This window comes from Ambystoma mexicanum, chromosome 10 (assembly GCF_040938575.1).
Source record: "Ambystoma mexicanum isolate Mex_15411 chromosome 10, UKY_AmexF1_1, whole genome shotgun sequence".
Classification (NCBI taxonomy): Eukaryota; Metazoa; Chordata; class Amphibia; order Caudata; family Ambystomatidae; genus Ambystoma; species Ambystoma mexicanum.
Window position 1 is genome coordinate 150,467,930 of NC_090932.1, and position 23,307 is coordinate 150,491,236.

General features: G+C 44.7%; 1 protein-coding gene across 1 annotated transcript in view; it reads right to left on the minus strand.

Moving 5' to 3' along the window:
* Positions 1-1,621, minus strand: part of MTHFD2 (methylenetetrahydrofolate dehydrogenase (NADP+ dependent) 2, methenyltetrahydrofolate cyclohydrolase) — a 39,739-nt gene extending 38,118 nt beyond the window's left edge. Inside the window, exon 1 of the mRNA XM_069617644.1 lies at positions 1,455-1,621. Coding sequence (XP_069473745.1) covers positions 1,455-1,543 — 89 coding nt within the window. The 5' untranslated portion in view covers positions 1,544-1,621. The remainder of the gene's footprint in view (positions 1-1,454) is intronic.
* Positions 1,622-23,307: the final 21,686 nt, after the last annotated feature.

Consider the following 23,307-nt stretch of genomic DNA (forward strand, 5'->3'; position numbering starts at 1 on the left):
CAATGACCCAATCGAGGGGAAATGTACGCAATGACCCAAGGGTGTTTTTCAGAATTTTAGGATTGGGTTCTCTGTAAGGGACTAAGTGATGGCTACAGAAGTTAAAATGTTATGAACACTGATGTTACATGATACAATGAGGGGAGCCATGGTTTACTGGACACTCGAAATTATGTAAGCTCCACATAACGCTTCTGTTTGTCATTACTTATAAAAGTCATTTTTAAAAATAAAAAAAGACCCCGGCAGGCAACAGTTTAATCACAGGCTCCTTGAGTGAAAGGGTTGCCTGCTGCGTGATGTCTCTGTACTCACAGTTGAAAGGCTTGACGGCAGCCCGTTTAGCAGAAGGTTATGCGGTTAAAAGGCTGACTGCACGTGTCAGTACTTCGGTGTAGGAGAAAAAAAAGGCAGTCGTTTCTTTGTTCTAATCTGAAGCACTAACACCTGCAAGCAGCCCTTTAAACGTGCAGCGCTTCGGCTACATGGACCTTCCTTAGGTGTCAACGTGGCTGGGGCTAGTCAGAGGTGAGCCCTGGCTCGAGAGCCCTCTTTGGAGACTGTTCGTTTCTATTCTAGTCCAGTCCTCACAATAATCGTACACTGCCCGTTTCCGCAAGTTTGACGCGGTTAACCAGTTTACTACCAATAAATGCAAGCCAAGTACGTAATTTATCAATCAAATACAAAAAAAATAATAATCGTACCGTATGAACATCCCTATACTATCCCTAGCATGAATATTCTGGGATCACTCATATTAAAGAAACGTACAACGTCAAAATAGATTGGTTATAGATTATATTTCAATGCAACGGCAGCTCTTGGGCAAAAGCTAGCGGTGGCTAGCAGTTTATCAGGCGCATTTTAAAGATAAAATGTGCATTACTATTTTTTTTTTCTAAAATGAAATTGCTCGAAAAATAAACGTTAGTAGAACTCTAACTTGTGCTCGACAGCCTCCAGATGGGCATCAACAGCCACCAGTGTGTGCCAGCCTACTGCAAGGCGTGCCAGCGGGGCGCATGGGGCGAGTGTATGTACACACAGCTGACTGTGCACGCAAGCGAACAGCGGGATTTCATCAGCTGCACTTCACCCGGCGGCCACCAGGGGGGGGGGGCTCGGCCGATTGCAGCGGGAAGGGGGCGTGCGGAAGAGTTGCCAGCCGCAAGGCTCACTGCAGAGCCGGATAGAACGGGCATAGTAGATGCGCTCATGACTCCGTCTGGTACCACTCTCTGCGTTCTGTGGTATTCTGAAACAAACCTGTACCCCCCTCCGCCCAATCCCAGGGGAGGTTGGGGGATACCCGCCATTACCCGTGCAGCTGCGCTCGTTTCTTTTTTCCGATTCAATGAAGCTTTACAATCGACCTCGACATCACCCGTATTATATCGCCATACGCCGCGTATGATACGCGCCCCCCTCGCCCGTCCATCGCGCGCGGTTACCTGGCAGCGCTGACATGGAGGCGGCAGGCTTGCACGCTGGCGGCCCGCAGGAGGCTGCGCAGGGCTCCCGGAATCTTGAAAGTTGCCATAGAGATGTGATGGCGCGTGCGCTAGACCTGCTCTTCTCTCCAGTCCTGCAGTATGTAACCGGGGAGGAGCTGCTCCGCGCGCCGTCTCTTATAGCCTTCCACGTGACGTCTCGGCCACGCCCCCTGAATGTCACGGAGAGCCAGACGTTTGAAACCGAACACCCGCTGTGGAGAATCGGAGGCACAAGCAACAACTGTAGTTTATGTCACTCTCCTTTAGAGCGGGTAGATCGAAACCCCACGTCACTCACCGACAGCAACTGTATTTAATGTCATTTCCAAGTCCCGTACTGCTAGGCCTCATTTCAACCACCGGCAGCTACCGTACCAGGTGTCCCTCCCTGATACGCTATCTTGTGTGAGCAACTGGCAGCGCGGAGCATGTGCTTTCCTCAGTGATACCAGCTGTACCTCACTGTCACACCCATGCGTGACAGCAGCAGCCCAGCACGTGTTAATAACTCGGCGTCGCAGTATATCATACGTCTAATAGTTTCTCCGCTGTATGTTACTGACAACTGCTTCTATGTAAATAAAGCCATTAGCATACAGTCGGCTGTATCAAGCTATTTGACTGGTGTAACTTGGGCCCCAGACCTTAATGCTGTATAGGCGTAATGACATGAAGTGGGCCAGCCCTGTGAAGTATTGACACCTGGCAAGGGTGTGGGAGCCCTGCCCCTGGCTGTTTTATTTTTATTAATACAATGATGCTGGTAATTCCACCTCGGAAAGGGGGATCTGCTAGACAGATCTCCTATTGCTCTTTCAGATTAGACAGCTGGCAGTTCTCAGTATTGTTGCCTGAAGATACAGGGTTTGGAATAAAGGGGAAGATATTGTTGCATATGTAAATTGAGCATATTCTCGAAAATCCAAAGCATGTTATGACTGAATGTTCTATGATGGGAGCGACCTATATGACTAATTATGGCAATTTTGTTCACTCCTACGAATCAATTAAAAAGACAAAAAGAGGCTCCCTAGAATACCCCTCCTCCCTCCCATCAACATGACAGCCCGAAGAGTCAAGAACACACAAAGCAACTCACTGTTTGGTCAGCCCCCAGGAGGGCCAGTGGTATCCACATATGCAAACAGATATTCTCTTAGACAGCCCTTCAAACCTTATCAAGTCAATGTCTTTATAGATACAGGTGCTGCTACGCTGATCATGGATCCAAATGCCTCAATGGATCAGATTGACTAATAACGGAAAACCATTGTACTGACGTCATTAGTGACACCACGACATAGCAGCGTTAATCATGAAGTAAACTTGCAACCATGCACGAAGTTACACGAACACACACGTGCGCATACGAAGAACATGCTTACACAGTTCTGTAGATAGAGGACAGATACATATATAGACTGTCAAAAGCTTATTATTTTTCCTCATTAGCCAAGTGCAGAAATGCTGAACACAAATCTAAAGAAGAGATGCAGAGCAAGCTTGCGGACGCTTATTGCAACTAACCCTATGGAACTACAGGATCATATAAGGAGCCTGGAAGGACCAAACGACAACTAACCTATAGGAAACATAGCACAGTATAGATATATAGAAATCATAGTATAACTATAATGAGTTTACAGGACGCCACAAGCCACAGGACGAGAGACAAAGAAAAGCAGAACTAGGCTGCACAGAACAGCAGGCCAGGGCTCACAGCCAAGGTCAGAAACAAACAGCACATTCCAAAGCTAAGAGACACCAGGCCATCTGCAGAGGATCAGAATAAATCCTCATGAATTGCAGACCAGAGAGCTTGATTTTGCGGTCATCAACCACATGATGCAGCCATGCCAGACAATGGTCATTCACAGTGGTGGAAGACAAACAGCTCTCAGTAACACAGACATGAAGTGAAACATGGAATCGCTAACAACGTTGCAACACTGAGGGCACTCACGCAGGCAAAAGCGGTAGCACTAACAGTTACATTTGCAACTCATAGTCTTTCTCAGCACATTGAGAAGGTGCGCTGAGAACGGAGCTGTAATAGTTTCTTGGGGAAGGGGCCAGCAAGCCACTTGACTTGTGAGGACCAACAGCACAATATCTACATGTGCCAGTCCTAGGTGATACCGCCCCACTCACCCAACCAGGCAGGCTGTTAGGTTTCTGGGGAAGAGCCCAGAGTTGGGACGTCCGCATGATACAAGCTCAGGAGCTGTGAGTCCGGGAGATTTCGAATGTCTTGTATGATCCCTGTCTGTGTAATAAATGACAGTTCTAACTTGCCCATGGCTGAGTCCTCCGTCTGTGAACTGGGGGAGGGTTTGTTGGGTCCTTTGAGCTGGAACGGTGAGCTTGTAGTGTGACCCCCCAGTGCCTCTGGTATACCTAAGCCAACAGCAATGATTTCTGGTTGTATTGTTAAAATTCTAATAGTGGAGACCTACATCTTGCGCTTTACAGAGTATGGATGAAAGTCAGTCTGAAATTGGGAGGGATTGCTTCAAATATGTGAAATCTTTTCCTTTTCATTATTTGTTATTTTGTGGAAGATATTTAATCCTTTTCCCTGTATAGTTTTATTAGGTCTGTATTTTTTGAAAGAATTGATAAATATCTTGCTTTAGCTAAAAATGTAATAGTTATTTACTAATGATTTGTGCAAAGTTCTATATGAACTGAATCACAATAAATAAATGAATCAGAATCCGATCTGCAGCACCTGCTCTCCCTTGTATGCGTTCCAATCACACCACCAGACAGGTAAAGTTCAACTGTCTTTATTACATCATCTGCGGTACATGCCTAAAACTCAGCCTCTGCTTCTTCCACCAACCCTCCCACCTTTCTCTTCCAACTATCCTCCCCCGAGGCCTTCCACATTCTCAATCTAGAATGTGGAATCCTGCACAAACCCTAACAGCGAATAACAGCATAACACATATTTGTCTATAAAACATAACATATCATTGTTTCCTCCCCTTTTCTTTTTTTACTTTCAATCAGTACATGAATATAAACTAAAACTATAGCTAGCAATTATAATTGTTCTTTTATAAGGCGCTTAAGACCAGCGACCAGTTTCTAAGCGCAAGTCTGGGATTCAAACCTGTGTTGCTATGCGTTGTCTTGCTTGCAAGAAAAACGTGTTGCCCCTGAGCTATCCTCCCAACCCATTATGTAAAATAAAAAATGTACTTCCTAACTGTGGCTGAATTAGAAAATAATATTATGAGACTCCTTATAACTTACGGTCTTTGATCCATGCCAGTGGTCTCCAGGACCTATCCATGTCGGATGTGATGCCTCAAACATGTTGAAGACATCACATTTGATCTCTTGCATGCACCCTCCCTATAACGTGTTTCATCTTCTCTCACTGCACAGCTCACATCGGACACATTTTTTTCTCCTGCCTTTACTACTCTATTCTTTTCTTCATCCGCTTCCCACAAGTAACTACTGCAAAATTTATAATTTCCTACATCATCTTCTTTTCTGTCCAGTGTATTCCGTCTTCTAGTTTCCCACTTAGTGACGCTATTGAGATTCCATACAGAACTATCATGTACTCTCAAAGCATTAGAAAACACTTCAGTCACATGCCATGGATTCAGAAAACTTTGATATTCCTTTATCTGTTAGCATTCCTTAGCCATTCCCTGACTTAAAAGTGTGCAGTAGCACCTGAAATGTTCCAAGTGCCATGATGGAATTACCAATAAACAAACTCAGACCGAAATGACCTGACTCAAAGAATATGGCAAAAAACTACTTTATTATGAACTCAATAAAGTAGGGAAACCTGGTGAACAGATTGCAGCTCACACACGCTTGCATATATTTTGGTTATAGAAAAGCTTTATACCTCAATATATACGTCAGCTATGACGTCATCCTACATGGCAAAACATACGGACGGATTGGTTAGGGGAACATAAATACTTATAGCTTATTTGGATGTTAGTAACATTATTGGCTGCCCCTTATCTGGTAGGCGCGCCTTGAACTGCCTCTAACTGCGTATAATACAGGTAATAGCAGAATAACAGCAGCAGATTGGCTTCTGCAACAATGTATAATTCATTACACAGGCCCTTATGATTGGTTGGCATTCTCTCCCAACGTTGGACATTCGGCTTGTTAGCAGCACATAAGCAAAATGAAACACAGCTGTGGGGAACAATGCCACTTGGCCAATTAGCCTACCATCTCTCATCAGTTAGGCCCTAAGGCAAGGCCTCTTGTTTGTATTTGACCTTGCTGACTGTTCTCTTCCTCAGAACTTTAAAGGGAGTGAAGGTACATTGCTATCTTCGTCTGGAGTTTAATGAATAGGCCTTGTTTTCTGTTCTTGCACCAGGTGTGAGGCGACCATGATTTTGTCCATCCTGACTTTTTATTTAGTGCGATTTGATTCAATTATTCAGGTTGCTATTACTCCTCTTGGCCTCTGGAGACTTGGTTGCTCCGTCTTGCATATGTTTTTTGCATCTTTGATTGTTCAATACTTGGCACTTGCAAATGTTTACTCCTGGTGTCAAACCTTTTCTTGTATCTACTTTGGTCCTCCAATATGCGTTGCTTAATCTTCCGATTACAAAACCTGTTTCTTTTAAACAAGGAATTGACCCAGGATGGATTAAACACAGTGTTAAGAATGCTGCCTATCATAAGACAAAATGGTCATACCCCTGTTACCCTATTCGGTGAGGGTATTGTAGGTGCCTTTCCCCGGCTTACTACGTGTGAGAGAAAATAAAATAACCAACACAAACCCCTGTCGGGGAAGGAGGCACCGAGACCCGGCTGCAAGAGTTCAAAGGATGGTTTATTTCTCCAGCTAGGAAATAATCCAAAAATCCCTACCCAACATTTACATCATACTCATATATATATCAATTAAAGTAACTCTAACAAAAAATACTAAATGGACCCGATTGGCCAGGCGGTGTGGTGCTGTAGGTTTGGTTGGCATCTCTTCCTCCTGATTGGCTGAGCGGCTGACGAGATGATGGACGTCAAATATCTTGTGCTCCACGCAGGTCAGGGTCCGGTCACTGTGGTCACTACCTAAGCTAATATGTTGCATTCGAAAACACTAAATAACAAATTTAATAATAATAACAAATAAAATAAACATTTTATGCTACTTTTCATATTTCTACACAAGTTACACATAGCAATTATTGTCAGTACAATTGGGTCATTCGTGGCTTTAATTGGAGGCCTTGACCTTTACTGTGCATGTGAAAAGAATCAAGCTGTGTTTCACATATCTCCTAAGCTTAGACCTATTAGTATAAGTAAAAACATACATTGTGGTAAGATGCTTAAGGTTAGTAGTGGGTGTGTTGGGTGGGTTTCGCAGCACAGGCGAGGGTCTGGCAGTTGAAAGAAATACCTTACAGGGAGCGCAGGGTCAGGATGGCAATACATTGCTCTAAATGGGGGTGGGTGGCTTGCACCTTTATGGGGACGAACGAGCAGAAAGTGCTTAGTTCATCCTGGTTCACATGCTGGTTCTCATGCTAGCAGTGATCTCAGAGGAAGAAAACTGTATCATATTGGTTGTTGCAACTTTCTCCGGCTTCAGCGTGAGAATCAGAGCGCAGAGCTTTCCTTCGCAGGCGAAGTGCAAGGGTGGGGGCTAGCCAGCTGCCTGCGCGGCTTGTGTGTGTGGTGTATCTGTCCTTGGCTGCTGCGGTGGAAAGGGAGCTGAGGATTGCTGTACTATCGCAGTGAGGCCTGTTTACCCAAGATGGAGTCGAAAGGGGGCACAAAAGATGGATGCCCCGTGTCCTGCTCAGTAGTCCCATCCATGTAGCAGTAAACCGTGGTTAACTTTACATAAGGGCAAGGGGCAATCCAACTACCGGAGGCACGTGGTCCAAGCCTTGTACTGAGGAGTGAACGGCGCGAGGGGGCCTGGGGACCCCTCACTCCCATACATTCCCCCCTTTCGTTACATCTAAAGTAACGAACTACTTATCTTGTTCTTTCCGTTCTCCCTTCGGTAGCACTCAGCTTCAGCCACAGCCTCATCCCAAGCGGGTGTACCCTTTATTGGCATCCATGCTTTGCACACACTTCTTAAGCTGTTACCTCTTCTTGCGTATTCTTCTGGGGTGACCATTAAGTACAGAGGTCGCCAAACAGTCGATCGCGGGCGACTAGTAGCTCGCCTGAGCCTTTTCAGTCGCCCGCGCTGAAGATACCGAAAAATAAACATTTATCCTAAGTTATATTATTTAATGGTGATTTTTGCAGCCATGTTCCGTGTTGGGGATCATAACCCTAGTCGGCCCAATTGCAGGCAGAGAGCTTGGCTACTGTGCCACTTGGAACTGCTTGTAAATCCACTGACAAATGTCAGTATCACGTTATGCTTCTGCAAGCCGCCTGTAGTACCACAGTTGGCCTTGTGCGCCCCCACGACAGTCTTTCTTAAGCAAGCTGCTCTTGTTTGCCAGAGATGTTGGAGGGGCTGGGGCAGGATCAGGATCATTGTGACCACGCAATGAAAATATCACAGTAGCACTGCTGCTCGCCTGGAAATGTTCAAAATAATATTTTAAAAAATGGTGCAATTTCTTTCCAAATTCCACACCGTACATTTCCACTTTAAATCACTTCCATGACACAAGTACACCCACTTTTAGTACATTAAGCAATCCATAGACACACTGTACAGTAGAAGCTTACCAGGGTAGTTCAGCAGGTTGACAGACCGATGCTGAGATGTTATATATTCAAAACTACAGGTTGTTAATCGTATGACTTTTTGCAATGCATTATAAACAAAGTGCTATACAATGTGTTTGGCCAGGGTATGGGTGGGCTGGTTGCTTGCTTATATTCAGGGCTGAGGTGAGGATATTTCTGCCCCTGTGAAAATCAAAAGTTGGCACCCATGAACCCACAGTTTAATTTCCTAAAAACTGCTGTCAGCATAACAGAAGCATTTGTGATTAACCAGTTTGACAAGCATTTAACATCTTTATAAATATAACTTGTGCTAAAACACAGAGGGGCACACAAATAATAATGATGTGTTATTTATATAGCGCCTTAATCCAAAGCGCTTTACAGAGCACATATTTACATGCAATATCACACAACTGAAATTGGTACGTGTATCGACCTCAGAAGGATGAAAGGCTGAGTTGGTCTTGCCGGGATTTTAACCTGCGACCTGCAGATCACGCTCAGATAGCAGCAGCGAGCGCTCAACCCGCTGAGCTATCTTACCGGCAAATAACAGAGTATGTGTGGTGTCTGACAAAAAAAAACATTTCAAAGAAAACTTTTGAACGCAAGCAACATTTTTCAATTTGGAAATTACTTTTTTTTATTTGGAAAATAATAGTGTGCCTAGCATGTAGAAAGCCTGCATAAAACGCAAAGGAAGGGGCACAAAAATTACAGGATATTTGTATGGTAGTCCAACAAATCTGTCTTTTTGAGACAGCTACTAATAAATAATAATGCAACAAAGAAGTTTTTGAAGTTCTTAATATATTCGTGAAGGCATAGGTTATTCCATCTGTTTATAGAGGGGAAATAATCGAGCCAAAAAAATATTGGTAAAAATTCCGAGGCTTATAAATATCCCCACCCCGATATCGTCCGCTAGTAGCTCTCCACTGTTGGCATCCACTACAAGTAGCTCTAGCTACCGTAAAGGTTGGAGACCCCTGATTAAGTATATCCCACCATCCCCATCTAAATCTATCCAAACCTCGTTATACCACAGCAAGTTCTTTGGTTCTTTAATGGTAGTGTGATGTAGACTATCGACCACGTCCCCATACTGCCTATAGATGGCAGTCATTCTATACTGCGGTGTGGTGTATTCTCCAGTTTGTACTTGGGCATCTATCATGGTAGCCACCGTTGTTTGTCGTCCCACTGTTACCATCATCATCGCTGAATTAGGCATATTATTTTCACAGCATCTTAGTCCCAGTTGGCACACACAGAATATTAGGAGAAGAAAGACAATAATGGGAATTAGTATCTTCGCTGCTATGTTCACCCATGATGGTATCCAGCTGAACAGATTGTCGAACCGCGTGTTGTTGTCTGCTCCACCTTCTGTTCTCATTCTTTCTCCTAAATTATGCACTGCTGTTATCACGTGTGACAGTGTCCCGTTATCAGCATCTGAAGTTGGTACGAACGTGCAACAGGCCTCCCCAATTTTTTTGCAAACACCGCCGTCCATCGCCGTGATAAGATCTAAGACATATCTGTTTTGCATCGTCATCGGCGCAGTGCACGGAGCTCTATTTTTATGATGTTGAATCCTTCTTCAGTGTCGTTAGCCTGCTGGATGAGCTCCCAGCGTGTTATCTGCAGCCATTTCGTGTTTGTTCTTGCTTGAACACCTGGTGCTAGAAATGATGCAAAAAATGTCTCTGCAGATGAGAAAAGCTTGTACTGCTGCTGGATTTCAGCAAGGAGTTCTGACGATTTGGACGAAATATAATTGGATCTTTTGCTGCATGACAACTTGGTTCTCAATGTTTCTTCTGACAATAGTTCGTATACTGGGGGCTCCGTGATTGTCTCATCGGGCGCTGTCGATGTTTCAGCCGATTGCCCTGCTGCCGATATGTCAGCCGATTGGCCTGCAGTCGAACTGTCAGCCGATTGGCCAGCTGTCGAACTGTCAACCGATTGGCCTGCTGTCGAACTGTCAGCCGAAGGCCTTGCTGTAAACTGAACATGGCTCTCTGGTATCACCATTGGTGCTGAGTGAAGTGTGGCTAGGGCACAAGTGCCCCTCCAGGATGCTGGGAGATGCAGGTAAGCTCGTTTGCCACAGATCCAGTATATGTCCATTAATGCAGCAGTGCCTTTTTTCATATCTGGTATTATTAAAGTCTTATTGCACTGCTGTGCGGTTCCCATATTCACCTTCCCTTCTCCATGGAAGCAAAGTTTGTGCGGTATTTCCCTTTGAAACTTTATGGGTCTCTCCAGGGGTGTGACCCATGTCAGCTTGGTGATATGCTGTGACCAGATGGGGATGCACGTTTCTTTTTCCCACTCGTATGTTTCGTCTGGCAGCCCTCGAAGCCCCTCAGCTTTGCATTTAATCGTTTCGTCATGCCACTTGTCGCCTGCATACCTTGTCCCTTTTATGATGAAAAATGGCTCTTGGAAGCAGATTACTCCTTGTCGTCTGCTGGTGCATGTTTGTTCGTTTTCCAATTTTTCCATGGCGACTGTGTGTGCCTGAAATGTCTTTTTTATTCTACACAGCATCAGATGAATCAAACATTGGGCCTCAGACAAGGGTACTTTCTGTGGAACTAACATTTTTGGGGTTCCAGTTGCATGAGGAATAAGTGAGCACACGTAGCAACTTTCATTACTTGCTTGCTTCGCTGCGGTGCCCATGTCTGAATACCATTTATTTGATTGGTCAGGGTGTCGGGGGTCCTCTATTTCATCTAACCCCAGATTGTGATAAATATCATATCTGATTTTTCTCGCCCCCCTTTTTCTCCTCCTCCTTTTGTTTTTTAATTGGGTACCAACTCGTTGATATTGCAGCGGGAATATTCTGGACCATGCATCATCAATGTTGTTCATGGTGACATGTGTGTATTCAGTAGTGGTTTCTGGTGCCGTGTGTGTGTGTATGCTTGTATTTCTGGAGTTAGTCAACCAATAGTAATCGTCATTTACGTTCCATCCAAGCTCTATTTCCTTGGCCATAGTATTACTCAACAATGGAATAGCAGTTTTGTTTACATGCAATTGTTCATAGGGTGACGTTGTATTTATACTATTCGATTCAACGTTATAAGTGTCCTTCATAATGGTCGTTACTCCAGTCCATATTAGTTTAGACCCTGGTTTTGTCATGTTAGCCCCGCTTCCCCCTTTGTTCATTTCTTTTGCCACAAATAAAACGTTATACCAAATAAAATAAAACATCATTATTGCAAATAGTATGGCAGCATATTTTATAACGCATTCCACATTACTTAATCTACTGGCTCTAGTGGCATCCCTATTACTATCTAACATTTCAGCCTGCTCAGCCGTTTCATCGCATTGGCTCATGTTGAACCTATGTGGGCGAGACAAATTCGTTAAGTCATCATGAAAAGAAATATATTTGCAATTGTTCATTCTTTTTCATCTTTTTGCTCAATTAGGCATTTAACAATTTCTTTCCATTTATCATGAAAACAATGAAGAAAAATGGAAAAAATAACACGATTCATATGAGATTTAAAAGAAAAAAAAGAAAAAAGAGAGAGGGAAAGACAGAATATATATAAAAAAAAACATTTTACTTTTTCACTATTCTTTCCCTGTCTTAGTTGCAGTTTTCATCGTTTCAGACCGTGTTAGCGGTGCCATCCACACAGTCTGTTTCATTTTGGGGGAGTGCGACACCATGCGCCTTTCTCACGTCCGAGAGGTGCACCCAGTATTTCAGTCCCTTCCCTTTAACTGCAGTTGGGGTGCTGTACACCACTGTGTATGGACCATGAAATCTTGGTGAATTCCACCTTCTTACAAAACTTCTAACATAGATGTGTTCCCCTGGCATTAAAGGCCCCTCCAGACTATCTGCTGCCGCCATGGAGGTGTCTGTTGCTACATCTTCAGTAAATGGCGGAGCAATTTGTTTTGCTATGCTGCGTACTGCGCGCGTTAGCTGTGCTAGGTATTCCTTAAACTCTTCCCCCAGCACTGTGGCAGCCCTGTGTGCATCAGATGCCCTCCTAACAGGAGAGAGCAGCGTGTGCATTCTTCTCCCCATCATGATTTCGTGCAGGCTCAAATGGTGATCCTTGCATGGTTGATTTCTGAGTTGGAACAGTGCTAGGGGCAGACAATATACCCAATTTCTTTTCAATGTGCTGCATAATTTCGATAAATTGCTTTTGAGCAGCCCTTTGATCCTCTCCACAACTCCATTGGCCATTGGATGATAAATCGAACATAGTTTATGTTTTCACCCCCAGAAGGGAGGTTACTTCTTTGAAAAGATCATTCACAAAGTGCGTGCCGTTGTTTGAACGGATCACGTCACAGATTTCCCACCGCAAGAATACTTCTCGCACAAGGAACTTGGCAGCACATTTTGCATCAGGATGGGGACAGGGGCCCGTTTCCACCCATCGCGAAAAAGGGCATACCACCACAATCAAGTATCTTGCTCCATTACATCTTTCTCCCATATCGGCGTAATCGATATGTAGTTCTCTGAATGGACCTGTAGGGCGTGGCAAAGTGCCACGCAGAGTTCGTAATGTCATTCCTGAATTGTAAGTAAGTAAGTAAGTATTCATGCAGATTGAGAACAAACCAATCCTCCTGAATGTCTGAGGCGATGTGTTGCTTTGCAACGTGAGCTGGGAAATGCAGTTGTTGGAACGCTACTTCTAATAATTCTACAGGCATCATTACCTTGCCTGTCGTTTCCTGTCTCCAAATGAGATGTTTGGCTGATTGTTTACACCCTCGTTTGCCCCACAACTTCTGCTCTTCCGGTGGGGCCCTTCTCTGGAGTTCTATCAATTGTGCTATGGGCGTGTTACTGTATGCTTCTGCTGGTTGTTCTATTGTGGCTGTTTTTACAACGTACTCTGATGTTGGTGTCTTATTGAAGTACGAGGCTTCCTTCGCTGCTGTGTCGGCTGCCGCGTTGCCCAATGAGACAGCGTCTGTGTTATTGGTATGGGCCTGGCATTTAACCACTGCCACTACCGATGGCTCAGCTAAAGCTTCTATTAGTTCATTTAGCAACGTGGCATGTTGTACGGGGGACCCGTCTGCTCTTCTGAACCCTCTCCTTTGCCAGCGTGATAGCCCTGAGTGAATTGTGGTGGTGGCGTAAACTGAGTCTGAATATATTGTTACGGCACAATCTTTGGCTGTGTGTAACGCGCTGACTAGTGCTGTCAGTTTAGCTGCTTGTGCAGAGTAATGTGAGGGGAGGCGCTTTTGAACAATCACTTCGTATGTGTCTTCTTCCATGCGCACTACTGCCATCCCCACATGTTTCTCTCCTGTCTCTGAGTTTATGGATGCTGACCCGTCTATGAAATAGATTTCTCCTTCTGTAAGGGCATTTTCTCTTGCTTTGGGAATGTCATCGCCCTCTCCCTCATACGTGCTACAATCGTGTTCCTGTAAATCTTCAGTTGTGCATGGCTCTGTAAATGAATGTGGCTGAGTTCACTGTCTTGCATCTGACCACGTGTACATTTGGACTTGATATTATTATTTCATAAGCAGATGCTCTCTGTGTTGTGAGAGTAGATTTCGATCTTTCCAAGATAGCAAATAATGAGTGTTACGCATATAGCGTCACTGAACATCCCATTACGATCGTGGCACTTTTCTAAATGGCGAAGGCCGCTGCAGCGAGGGCCTGTTCGCAGGTGAAATGTCCCTGCATTACTGGGTCTAATATGCCACTGTAGTACGCTAATGGTTTGTGGCCTAGCGATGTCTTTTGTGTCAATACTGCTGTCATCAATGTTCCATTGCTGTGTGAAAACAGGAAAAATTCCCTTTCATAATCTGGATTTGCAAGGACTGGGGCGTCAGCAATAAGGTCTTTTAATCGGGAGAATTGGGCAATTGTCTCATGTGTCCATTTTATTGGGGCCCTGTTCTTCTGTGCTTCCTTCAGTGCTTGTAGCATTGGCCGTGTGTATGCTGCATAATCGAGGATCCATGCTCGGCAATAGTTACATATGCCAAGAAATTTCTGCATGTCCTTCACTGTTTTTGGTATGATAATGTGTCGAATGGCAGCAGCTCTGTCTGGTAGTATTCTTTTTCCATCTTTAGATATTTGCTGGCCGAGATATACAACGTCTGCAAGGCAGTATTGTAACTTTCCTTTGTCCACCTTGTATCCCTTGGCAGCCAATACGTTAAGCAGTGTTATCGAGTCTTCTCTACACTCTTCTTCTGTTTTGCTGCAGACGAGTAAATCGTCTACGTACTGTATAATGGTGCTCCCTACATCTATGTTGCCGATGTCTTCTCGCAGTACTCTGTTAAAAATACTTGGGCTCTCGCAATACCCCTGTGGAAGTCTGCGGTGTTCATATCTGCTGTTTCCTAATGTAAAGGCTGTAAGGTACTGCGACTCTGGTGCGAGTGGCACAGAGAAAAAGGCATTTTTCAAATCAATGACAGTGAAGGAAGTTGCCTCTTTTGGTATACTGCACAATATTGATGCCGGTTTAGGCACTAATGGGAACTCTTTTTGGATGACGTCATTGAGTGGGCGGAGGTCCTGGACCATTCTCCACACCCCTCCTTTCGCTTTTTTAATCAGAAAAATCGCTGTGTTGCATGGGGAAGTTGATGGCACTAAAATACCTTGGCTTAGGAGTACATTCACTGTTTCTCTAATACCTTCCTCTGCTTCTTTGGATATTGGGTATTGTTTCACTCTGGGTGGGAGGGCACCTGGTTTCAGTTTTATCTTTATGGGAGTCACCTCATGCAACAATCCCACATCGTGTGGCCCTGTAGTCCAAATTTCAGGTGCTACCCTGGCCATGTCTTCCTCAAATATTGTCAGTGGGGCCTTTATGTTAGCCATGAGTGGGTTGTGTATTTCACTGTATTGGATCATGATGTCACATGGTATGCTTATTTACATTATTATTTCTCTATCCCCCTCATAATCGGTAAACAATTCCTCATCAGTTATATCTTTTAGCATTATGTTCGGCTCTATGCATAGCACACTTCTCCACTCGCGTCCCTGCGCGTCCAGGCTTATGACCACAATGCGTTTGTGAAGTGCCTCAATGTCTATAGATATAATTGTGCCTGGCACTACATCTGTTGGTGTGATTGGGCGGAATATGAAGTTTGATGGTATTCTCCATTCTATTTGTGTTATTTCAGGCACTACTCGGGCTAATACCTGTATTCCATAGACAAACATGTCCATGTCAATGGGGATCCCTCTTATTGCAACTTCCTTTGTAATCGTGCTTATTATCAGGAGTGCTCGTAAGGGGCATACCCCTGGCGTCGAGCACACTATCCCTTTTTCAGTAAAGGCTATGGTCATGTTTAACTTACTGAGCAAGTCTCGTCCCATCATATTGATTGGCGCGTCTTCATAATACAATAAGGGTGCGTACACTGTTTTTCCCCCTACTCTTACATCCAGATTTTTTGTATAAGGAACTTTTAAAATAGCCCCAGAGAACCCCTGCGTCTCCAAATTTCTTCCCGAGAGCTGAAACCGCCATTCTGTGAGACATGATTTTTCTGCTCACGAGTCTACCATAAAGATAAACTGCTTGTTTCCTATTTCTGCCGCCACTAGTGGTTCCTCATTTGCACTTTGTGTGGTGGATAGGACTGGACACGCAAGTACTCCCTGTGGGCTGTTCTAGTCTTGGTATCTTTGCTGGCCTGGCACTGAAAAAACATTGTCACCTACGACCGTTACGCCACGGAATGGTGCAGGGGCACCGTTTGCGGCCGCTGCAAAAGGGTTATTGTTTATGTTCCCTACTGAGTTTTGTCTTGCCATGGGCTGTAGTGCATTTTGCTGTTGTGGCAGCTGCTGTTGCTGCTGTTGTGGGGCTGGCTGTCTTTGTAGCATTTGGGGGTCATAGCAGTACTGATCTTGTTGTCCCCCCCCTCCCCATTGGAGCTCCACAAGGGCTACCTGGGTGTGGGCAGCCCAACCCCTGTTCATTATTCATGGGCTGCTGCTGCCCCTGAAAATACCCTGATGGTCGCATTCTACAATCTCGTGAATAATGTCCCCACCTTCCACAATTCCAACATGACCCTGTTGTCCTCCTCTTTGTCCTTGCCCACCATACCCTCTGTTTCCCATTCCTCCGTATCCTCCCCTCTGCCCACGGTACCCACCTCTTCCTTGGGCCGGCCTGTTCTGCCACTGTGATCCTCGGCATGGCTGTTCCTCTCTGTTCCACTGTCCTTGGTCCTTTCCAATCCACTGCGCTGCTATCCCAACGGGCCTTCCTCCCGTGTTTTCCTCTCCTTCGTTTCCTTTGTCTGCGGTTACACTGGCAGCAATGGCGGCGACCTTCACTAATTTTGTCTGCACTCATTTTGCTTCGTCGGCCAGTCTCTTTTGTGTGACCTCCTTTTCCTTCTCTTTGATCCTCCTCCAATGGTGTACAATTATGCTCTGAATTTCAGGCCACCCTTTGGCTTCGATCCCAGCTATTTTGTCCAAGGCCTTCTGCACCTCTTTCGGCAACCCCTTTTTAATGATAAAATAAAATAAGGCTGTTGATTGATTCCATGCCGTACCAGTTTCGCTTCTCCATAAGTCTTGCACTCGCAAAATGAATTGCGCAGGATCCTCGCTCTCCTCCATCGTGCACTGCATCACTGCATGTAAGTCTGGAACACTTGTGCTCGAACATTGTTGAATGGTGATCCATCGTGGCGATCACAGCTCATTGTTACTCCCGGGAACCCTGCCCTTTCCCAGATTGTGTCTGCTTGGTCCCCGATTGTTGATACTAATAAGCTTTTCACATCACCTGTAGCTAACGGTACGCCTGCCGTGTTCTTTTCAAATACATGTATCCACTTACCTGCTCCTCCCGTCAGCGGGGGGAGGAGTTTTAACAGGTTGTTTTTGTCCATTTGGGCCCACGGAATATAGTTTGGCCTACCTGCTCCTTTATGTATCAGTGGCATTTGTAGTTTCTGTTTCTTTCCTGTTTTGCTCGTTCTCCCTTTTTTCGTTTTACTTACCAGTATGTTCCCTGTCCTCCCTGTTCGTTGTCTTAATCTACCTTGCCATAATGGTGGTGATAGTGTGTCTGGGTAACGGCAGTTTGGCAGTGGGGAACCCTCTGCGGCAGCTGCCTCTTCGTATTCATCTAAATCATCCCATACTTCTTCTATTTCTGACTCTAGCTCGTTATTTTCCTCCCAGTTTTCCTTGGGTTCACTTCCTTGTCTTTCACCCTGATCTCCACTTTGTTGACTCTCTGGTGTATCTGGGCGTATAATCCTCACTGGCTTGTTATTCAATTGGAACAGGAACTGTCCTGACTGCCACTCTTGTTCTTGTCTTTGCTGTGATGACGTCCCTTGTGATGCTATAGATTGTCCTGATACTGAGACTGCTGGGGTTGTATTGCTTACTGCCCCTATCGGAGGTGTGAGATCTGCCAGTGACAGCGGGGGTACCTCCCCTCCCCCTGGCTGCATTTGCCCCTTGTCGCATAGAGCTCTTAATCGTGTTATTTGCATTTGTGCGTGTGCTAGCTGGCGATTTAAATCGCCTGTTAAACGTGCTATGTCCACAGGAGGTGCACTCGTGGGGCCGTACAGGCCTTCTTTGTCATATGGTGGGGGTTCTGGGGCTGTTGCCCCGCGCTGAGCAGTGGGGGTGGGTGGTATATACAGGGGCTCACTAAACCCTACTGCTGGCCTGGTCATTAAGGGATAGGTTTTTGTTACTTCGTTCTCGGCTGTAGTTGTCGAGCACTCCCCTTTTGGTGTCCCGCTTACTTCTTCAGGTATTTTCTGTTTTTCTATCATTCGGCTTGTACAGACCTCTGCCGTGGGGGTAACTTCCTCGAACATTCGCCATACATCTAATACTTCTCTCCGGTTCTGTAACTGTTTCCCTTTGTATCGTGATAGCAAATGTGTTGATATTAGGTCGAACACTCTTTTGTCGAATGACCCTCCTTCTGGCCAAATTGGTATAACTCCATCTCCTTTTATCTCAGTGATCCACTGATCGTGATACTTCTGTATCCTGTCACTATATAGTGGAAGGTGCTGGCAAATGTGTGAGAGTGGCGTTACTCCCCCCATGGCAATGCTTCTTTTCCTTTCTTGTGTGTTCTGGTACCCTTGAGTCCCTTCCCACCTCTCACCTGATATGTCAGTTACAATATGTGAAAATACATTCTTTATCAATACTCGCAATTATGGTATGTCACATTAGCTGTTCTTTCTGAGAGGTGTTACCTAGTCACTTCTCACAATTTATTTCTTTGCTTATTATTAATCAACAATTTACTTGTACTGAAATAATTTAGCGTGTTCAACAAGACATATACACAAAGCAGACCGACAAACATATAATCATGCAACATACACATGCACTGCCTGCGCGCGTTTGTTCTTTCCTTAAAACCGTTACTGTCCCTAGTTTTTCTTCTTCCCTATCTTACTATTTCGCATTCACTCCCCACCCCTTTCATCTTTATTATATCTCAAGATTTCTTACCTCCACGGAAAAAGAATATTCTAAAACTACTCTGAGTCTACTCAACATACGAGACTCCTACTATTTTCTCTTTATCTCTATTCTGCACTTGGTCGGGACAAATGCTACGCGGCGCCGCCTTCTACCCCATACGGGCTAGGATTCCACTTCTCTTCTTCTCACTTCTTACAAACCTAATGGCCATATAAAGGATAGATCAGAAAAGCCTCACCGTCATTCACACAGGCCCTATTCTTAACTACCTTCCCTTTGTTGCTAATTCCCTTCTTCCCGTATTTCCCCTTACCTTCCTTTGGGGTCTTTGCAACCGGGACTCCACGTGTTCAGTCAGGTACTCCGAGGGTCGCCGCTCACGGCCGGACCTCGCTCAGGTCCGTCCCCCAACCAAGCCGTGGCCTGCCTTGGCGAGCAGCCTTTTTGATCGGGTATTCGTCAACCAGGAACCCTTGACCCTTTCTTCTTGGTGTGCACAGTCTGGTCAACCGCGGAGGCGATGGTTTTGCTGGGGGCGCCCTGGATCTAGCTGCCGGGCGGTGCAGGCCTTGAGGCACCTCTCTAAATCACGTCGCAGGGGTCACCAAAAATGTAGCTGCCTTTCCCCGGCTTACTACGTGTGAGAGAAAATGAAATAACCAACACAAACCCCTGTCGGGGAAGGAGGCACCGAGACCCGGCTGCAAGAGTTCAAAGGATGGTTTATTTCTCCAGCTAGGAAATAATCCAAAGAACCCTACCCAACATTTACATCATACTTGTATACATATCAATTAAAGTAACTCTAACAAAAAATACTAAATGGACCCGATTGGCCAGGCGGTGTGGTGCTGTAGGTGTGGTTGGCATCTCTTCCTCCTGATTGGCGGAGCGGCTGACGAGATGATGGACGTCAAATATCTTGTGCTCCACGCAGGTCAGGGTCCGGTCACTGTGGTCACTACCTAAGCTAATATGTTGCATTCGAAAACACTAAATAACAAATTATCTAAACATTTTATGCTACTTTTCATATTTCTACACAAGTTACACATAGCAATTATTGTCAGTACAATTGGGTCATTTGTGGCTTTAATTGGAGGCCTTGACCTTTACACTGTGCATGTGAAAAGAATCAAGCTGTGTTTCACATATCTCCTCAGCTTAGACCTATTAGTATAAGTAAAAACATACATTGTGGTAAAATGCTTAAGGTTAGTAGTGGGTGTGTTGGGTGGGTTTTGCAGCACAGGCGAGGGTCTGGCACTTGAAAGAAATACCTTACAGGGAGCGCAGGGTCAGGATGGCAATACATTGCTCTAAATGGGGGGGGGTGGCTTGCACGTTTATGGGGACGAACGAGCAGAGAGTGCTTAGTTCATCCTGGTTCACATGCTGGTTCTCATGCTAGCAGTGATCTCAGAGGAAGAAAACTGAATCATATTGGTTGTTGCAACTTTCTCCGGCTTCAGCGTGAGAATGAGAGCGCAGAGCTTTCCTTTGCAGGGGAAGTGCAAGGGTGGGGGCTAGCCAGCTGCCTGCACGCCTTCTGTGTGTGTGTCTCTGTCCTTGGCTGCTGCGGTGGAAAGGGAGCTGAGCATTGCTGTACTATCGCAGTGAGGCCTGTTTACCCAAGATGGAGTCGAAAGGGGGCACAAAAGATGGATGCCCCGTGCCCTGCTCAGTAGTCCCATCTATGTAGCAGTCAACCGTGGTTAACTTTACATAAGGGCAAGGAGCAATCCCACTACCGGAGGCACGTGGTCCAAGCCTTGTACTGAGGAGTAAATGGCGCGAGGGGGCTGGGGACCCCTCACTCCCATACAGTATCACAATCCATAACCTTCCTTCCAAGGCTATAGCAATATCAATAATTTTCCTTCTTTCTTGTTCTATAGTCTCCACTACTGCTCGGTTGAATCTTTCTACTAGCCCTTTTTTTTTCTGGGTGATAATTGGCAACATTCTCCCATTGAATACATACCAAGCCTCTTTGCATATTCCCTCATTTGTATCCCTTTAAAAAGAGGCCAATTATCACTTATTACCAAATAGGGATATCCTTTCCTCCTAAATAAATATTCTGAATTGTATAATATTCAAAGTTATTTTTCTCACTAACCTCACTTCAGCCACTTCGTGAAATAATCTATCATCACAAACTCAATCTTTACTCCTGCTCCTAACATATGATATTGTCCTAAAGGAAGGTGGTACAGGATGTAACTCCTGTTTCATCATCTTAATACCTTTATCACAATTTCTGCACAGCCAGAAATCCCTAACCATACATTCCACATATAAATCAACTACAGGCCGCCAATATCTTTCTCTGGACTGCCTTTTAGTGCCAGTGATGCTTGGGTGTCCCCATGAGCCAAAACAAGACCATACGTCACCGTACAGTAACCCCCAGAATGCACTCCAAAAGGGTCCCTCCGAACCCACAATGACATATGTTGTTCTGGAACTTCGCACCACGTCAAAGCCCCCACTTTACATTTATATAAAACAGATTTTCAAGGTCTATACACAAATATTCAGAGAACGTAGTTCCAACAGGGGTTTTAATTGAAAAGCAAATTAAAAAAAGTAGACTTCAAATAATAATATTTTCAAAGAAATTTCTGTTCATTCACAAAAAAAAAACAATTTCTGTTCATTCTCAACCAAAAAGAAAGCACACTTCGCAATGTGCCCCTATTAACTCATAGGGCTCATATTTATACCCAACAAAGTGATTACCAGCAATACTGTGCATTAAATGATTCACAGTTTAAAGGTCCATATAATTGATATGGCTTCTTGCTCCGTTTCCAAATGAGACAATTACAATTTTTAAAGCCACAACATAACTTCTTCAAATGACTTCTTTGCAAAAATACATCCAAATAGGCTTCAATAGATGTTCTTATATGGCCAACGCGTTTCGGATTGGAAAACTATCCATCTTCAGGGCATGGAAAGCCTAAATGTTCCACAAGTCAAATCCACTCGGGGAGAGACACCTGTAAGAGTACAGACATATCCCCATTAGGGCACAGATCCAAAACAGAACATAAACGTAAACAATACCTTGTCCAAACTTCCCCCAATACCAACCTTAGCGTTTGGCACAGTGAGAAAACATCTTCCAACACAATCCTAGTGAAACAAAATCAATAATGAACAAAGTAGTTCAAGTAGTGCCAACCACGTTATCACTTACAGAAAAGCATCAATTGCTTATTACTGTACCCCAAATTTAAATCACCACACCGTGTAGATAATAATACGAAAGCCCCTGAAAGTAAAAATAACTACACCAGCAACAGAGGACCACAATGCCCATAAGACACCACAGTGCTCCCCAGTCCCATGCTCTCATTACCACATAGAAAGAATCAAAAAACAAAAAACCACCACTAAAGAAGGTAGTAAAATCAAATAGGGTGGAAATGTAAAATCCCCACGTACCGAAAAGACCGGACCTCTGCTTTCAAGTCATACCACAACCGTGGTCATCACTCACATGTATCAATAAGACACAAGTTGTTATCCGTAAGCCAACCGTATAAATGAATTCAATATGTGCCCCAACCGGACCCCGTGTCCACTTACCGATAAAGCAACTAAACTCCCTTTGTTCGTGATCAAAATGCCTGCGAGCCGGTAGCCGCACTCAACAGCCCGACAGACAGGATCGAGTTCTTGATGCGAGTGCGCATGCGTAAATGGCATTCGCTGATGAAGTCCGCCGTGGCCGACGGGCCAGTAAACATACGCGTACGTCGTACGCCATCTTGGATAGGTGAGAAAGTGTCCCCATGATCAACCTTACAATTTCTTCTCTTACTGTTTTTGGTGGAATCAATTGCTACCCCCTTACTTACATTACACTTTTCCTTAAAATGTTTTCAGAACTTAACTCCTTGCTCCATACTTCCTTTGATGTGGACCGCCTCCTTAAGCTTTCCTGTTGCAATGCTACTGTTCAACCTCTCCAACCACGTCATTTTGAGCCATTGGTAGCCTGGAAAGAAAATCTGCTACCCTATTCTGTACACCCAGCACATAACTCACGCTGAAATTGTATTCCTGCAACTTCAAACTCAAATGTGGTGAAGCTTTAACCATACCCTTTACTGAGAACCCTTCAACCAACGGCTCAGGATCTATGCATACAGTAAATGGATTACCACAAATATTTCTGAAGTCATTCATTCCCCATACACAGGCTAACAATTCTTGTTCAATGACAGAATACCAAGATTCTGTGTCTGTTAGATCTAGATGCATGACACACTGTCATGTCTCGGGAGGATAGCTCAGGGGCAACATGCTCGCCTTGGAAGCAAGACGACATGGAGCACCACAGGTTCGATCCCCGGGTCTGCGCTTAGAAACCTCTGGGTATTAAGCGTGTTATAAATAACCTATCATATCATATCACTGCTTTTTCCACACCATCTACTTTTTTGTATTAATGCCACACCTAGTCCATTCCTACTGACACCTTCATTTAATTTGGCTGGCTTACCAATTGCAAACCCAGCTAAATGTGGCGATTCACTCCTTTATGCATTTCATTGCTCTTTC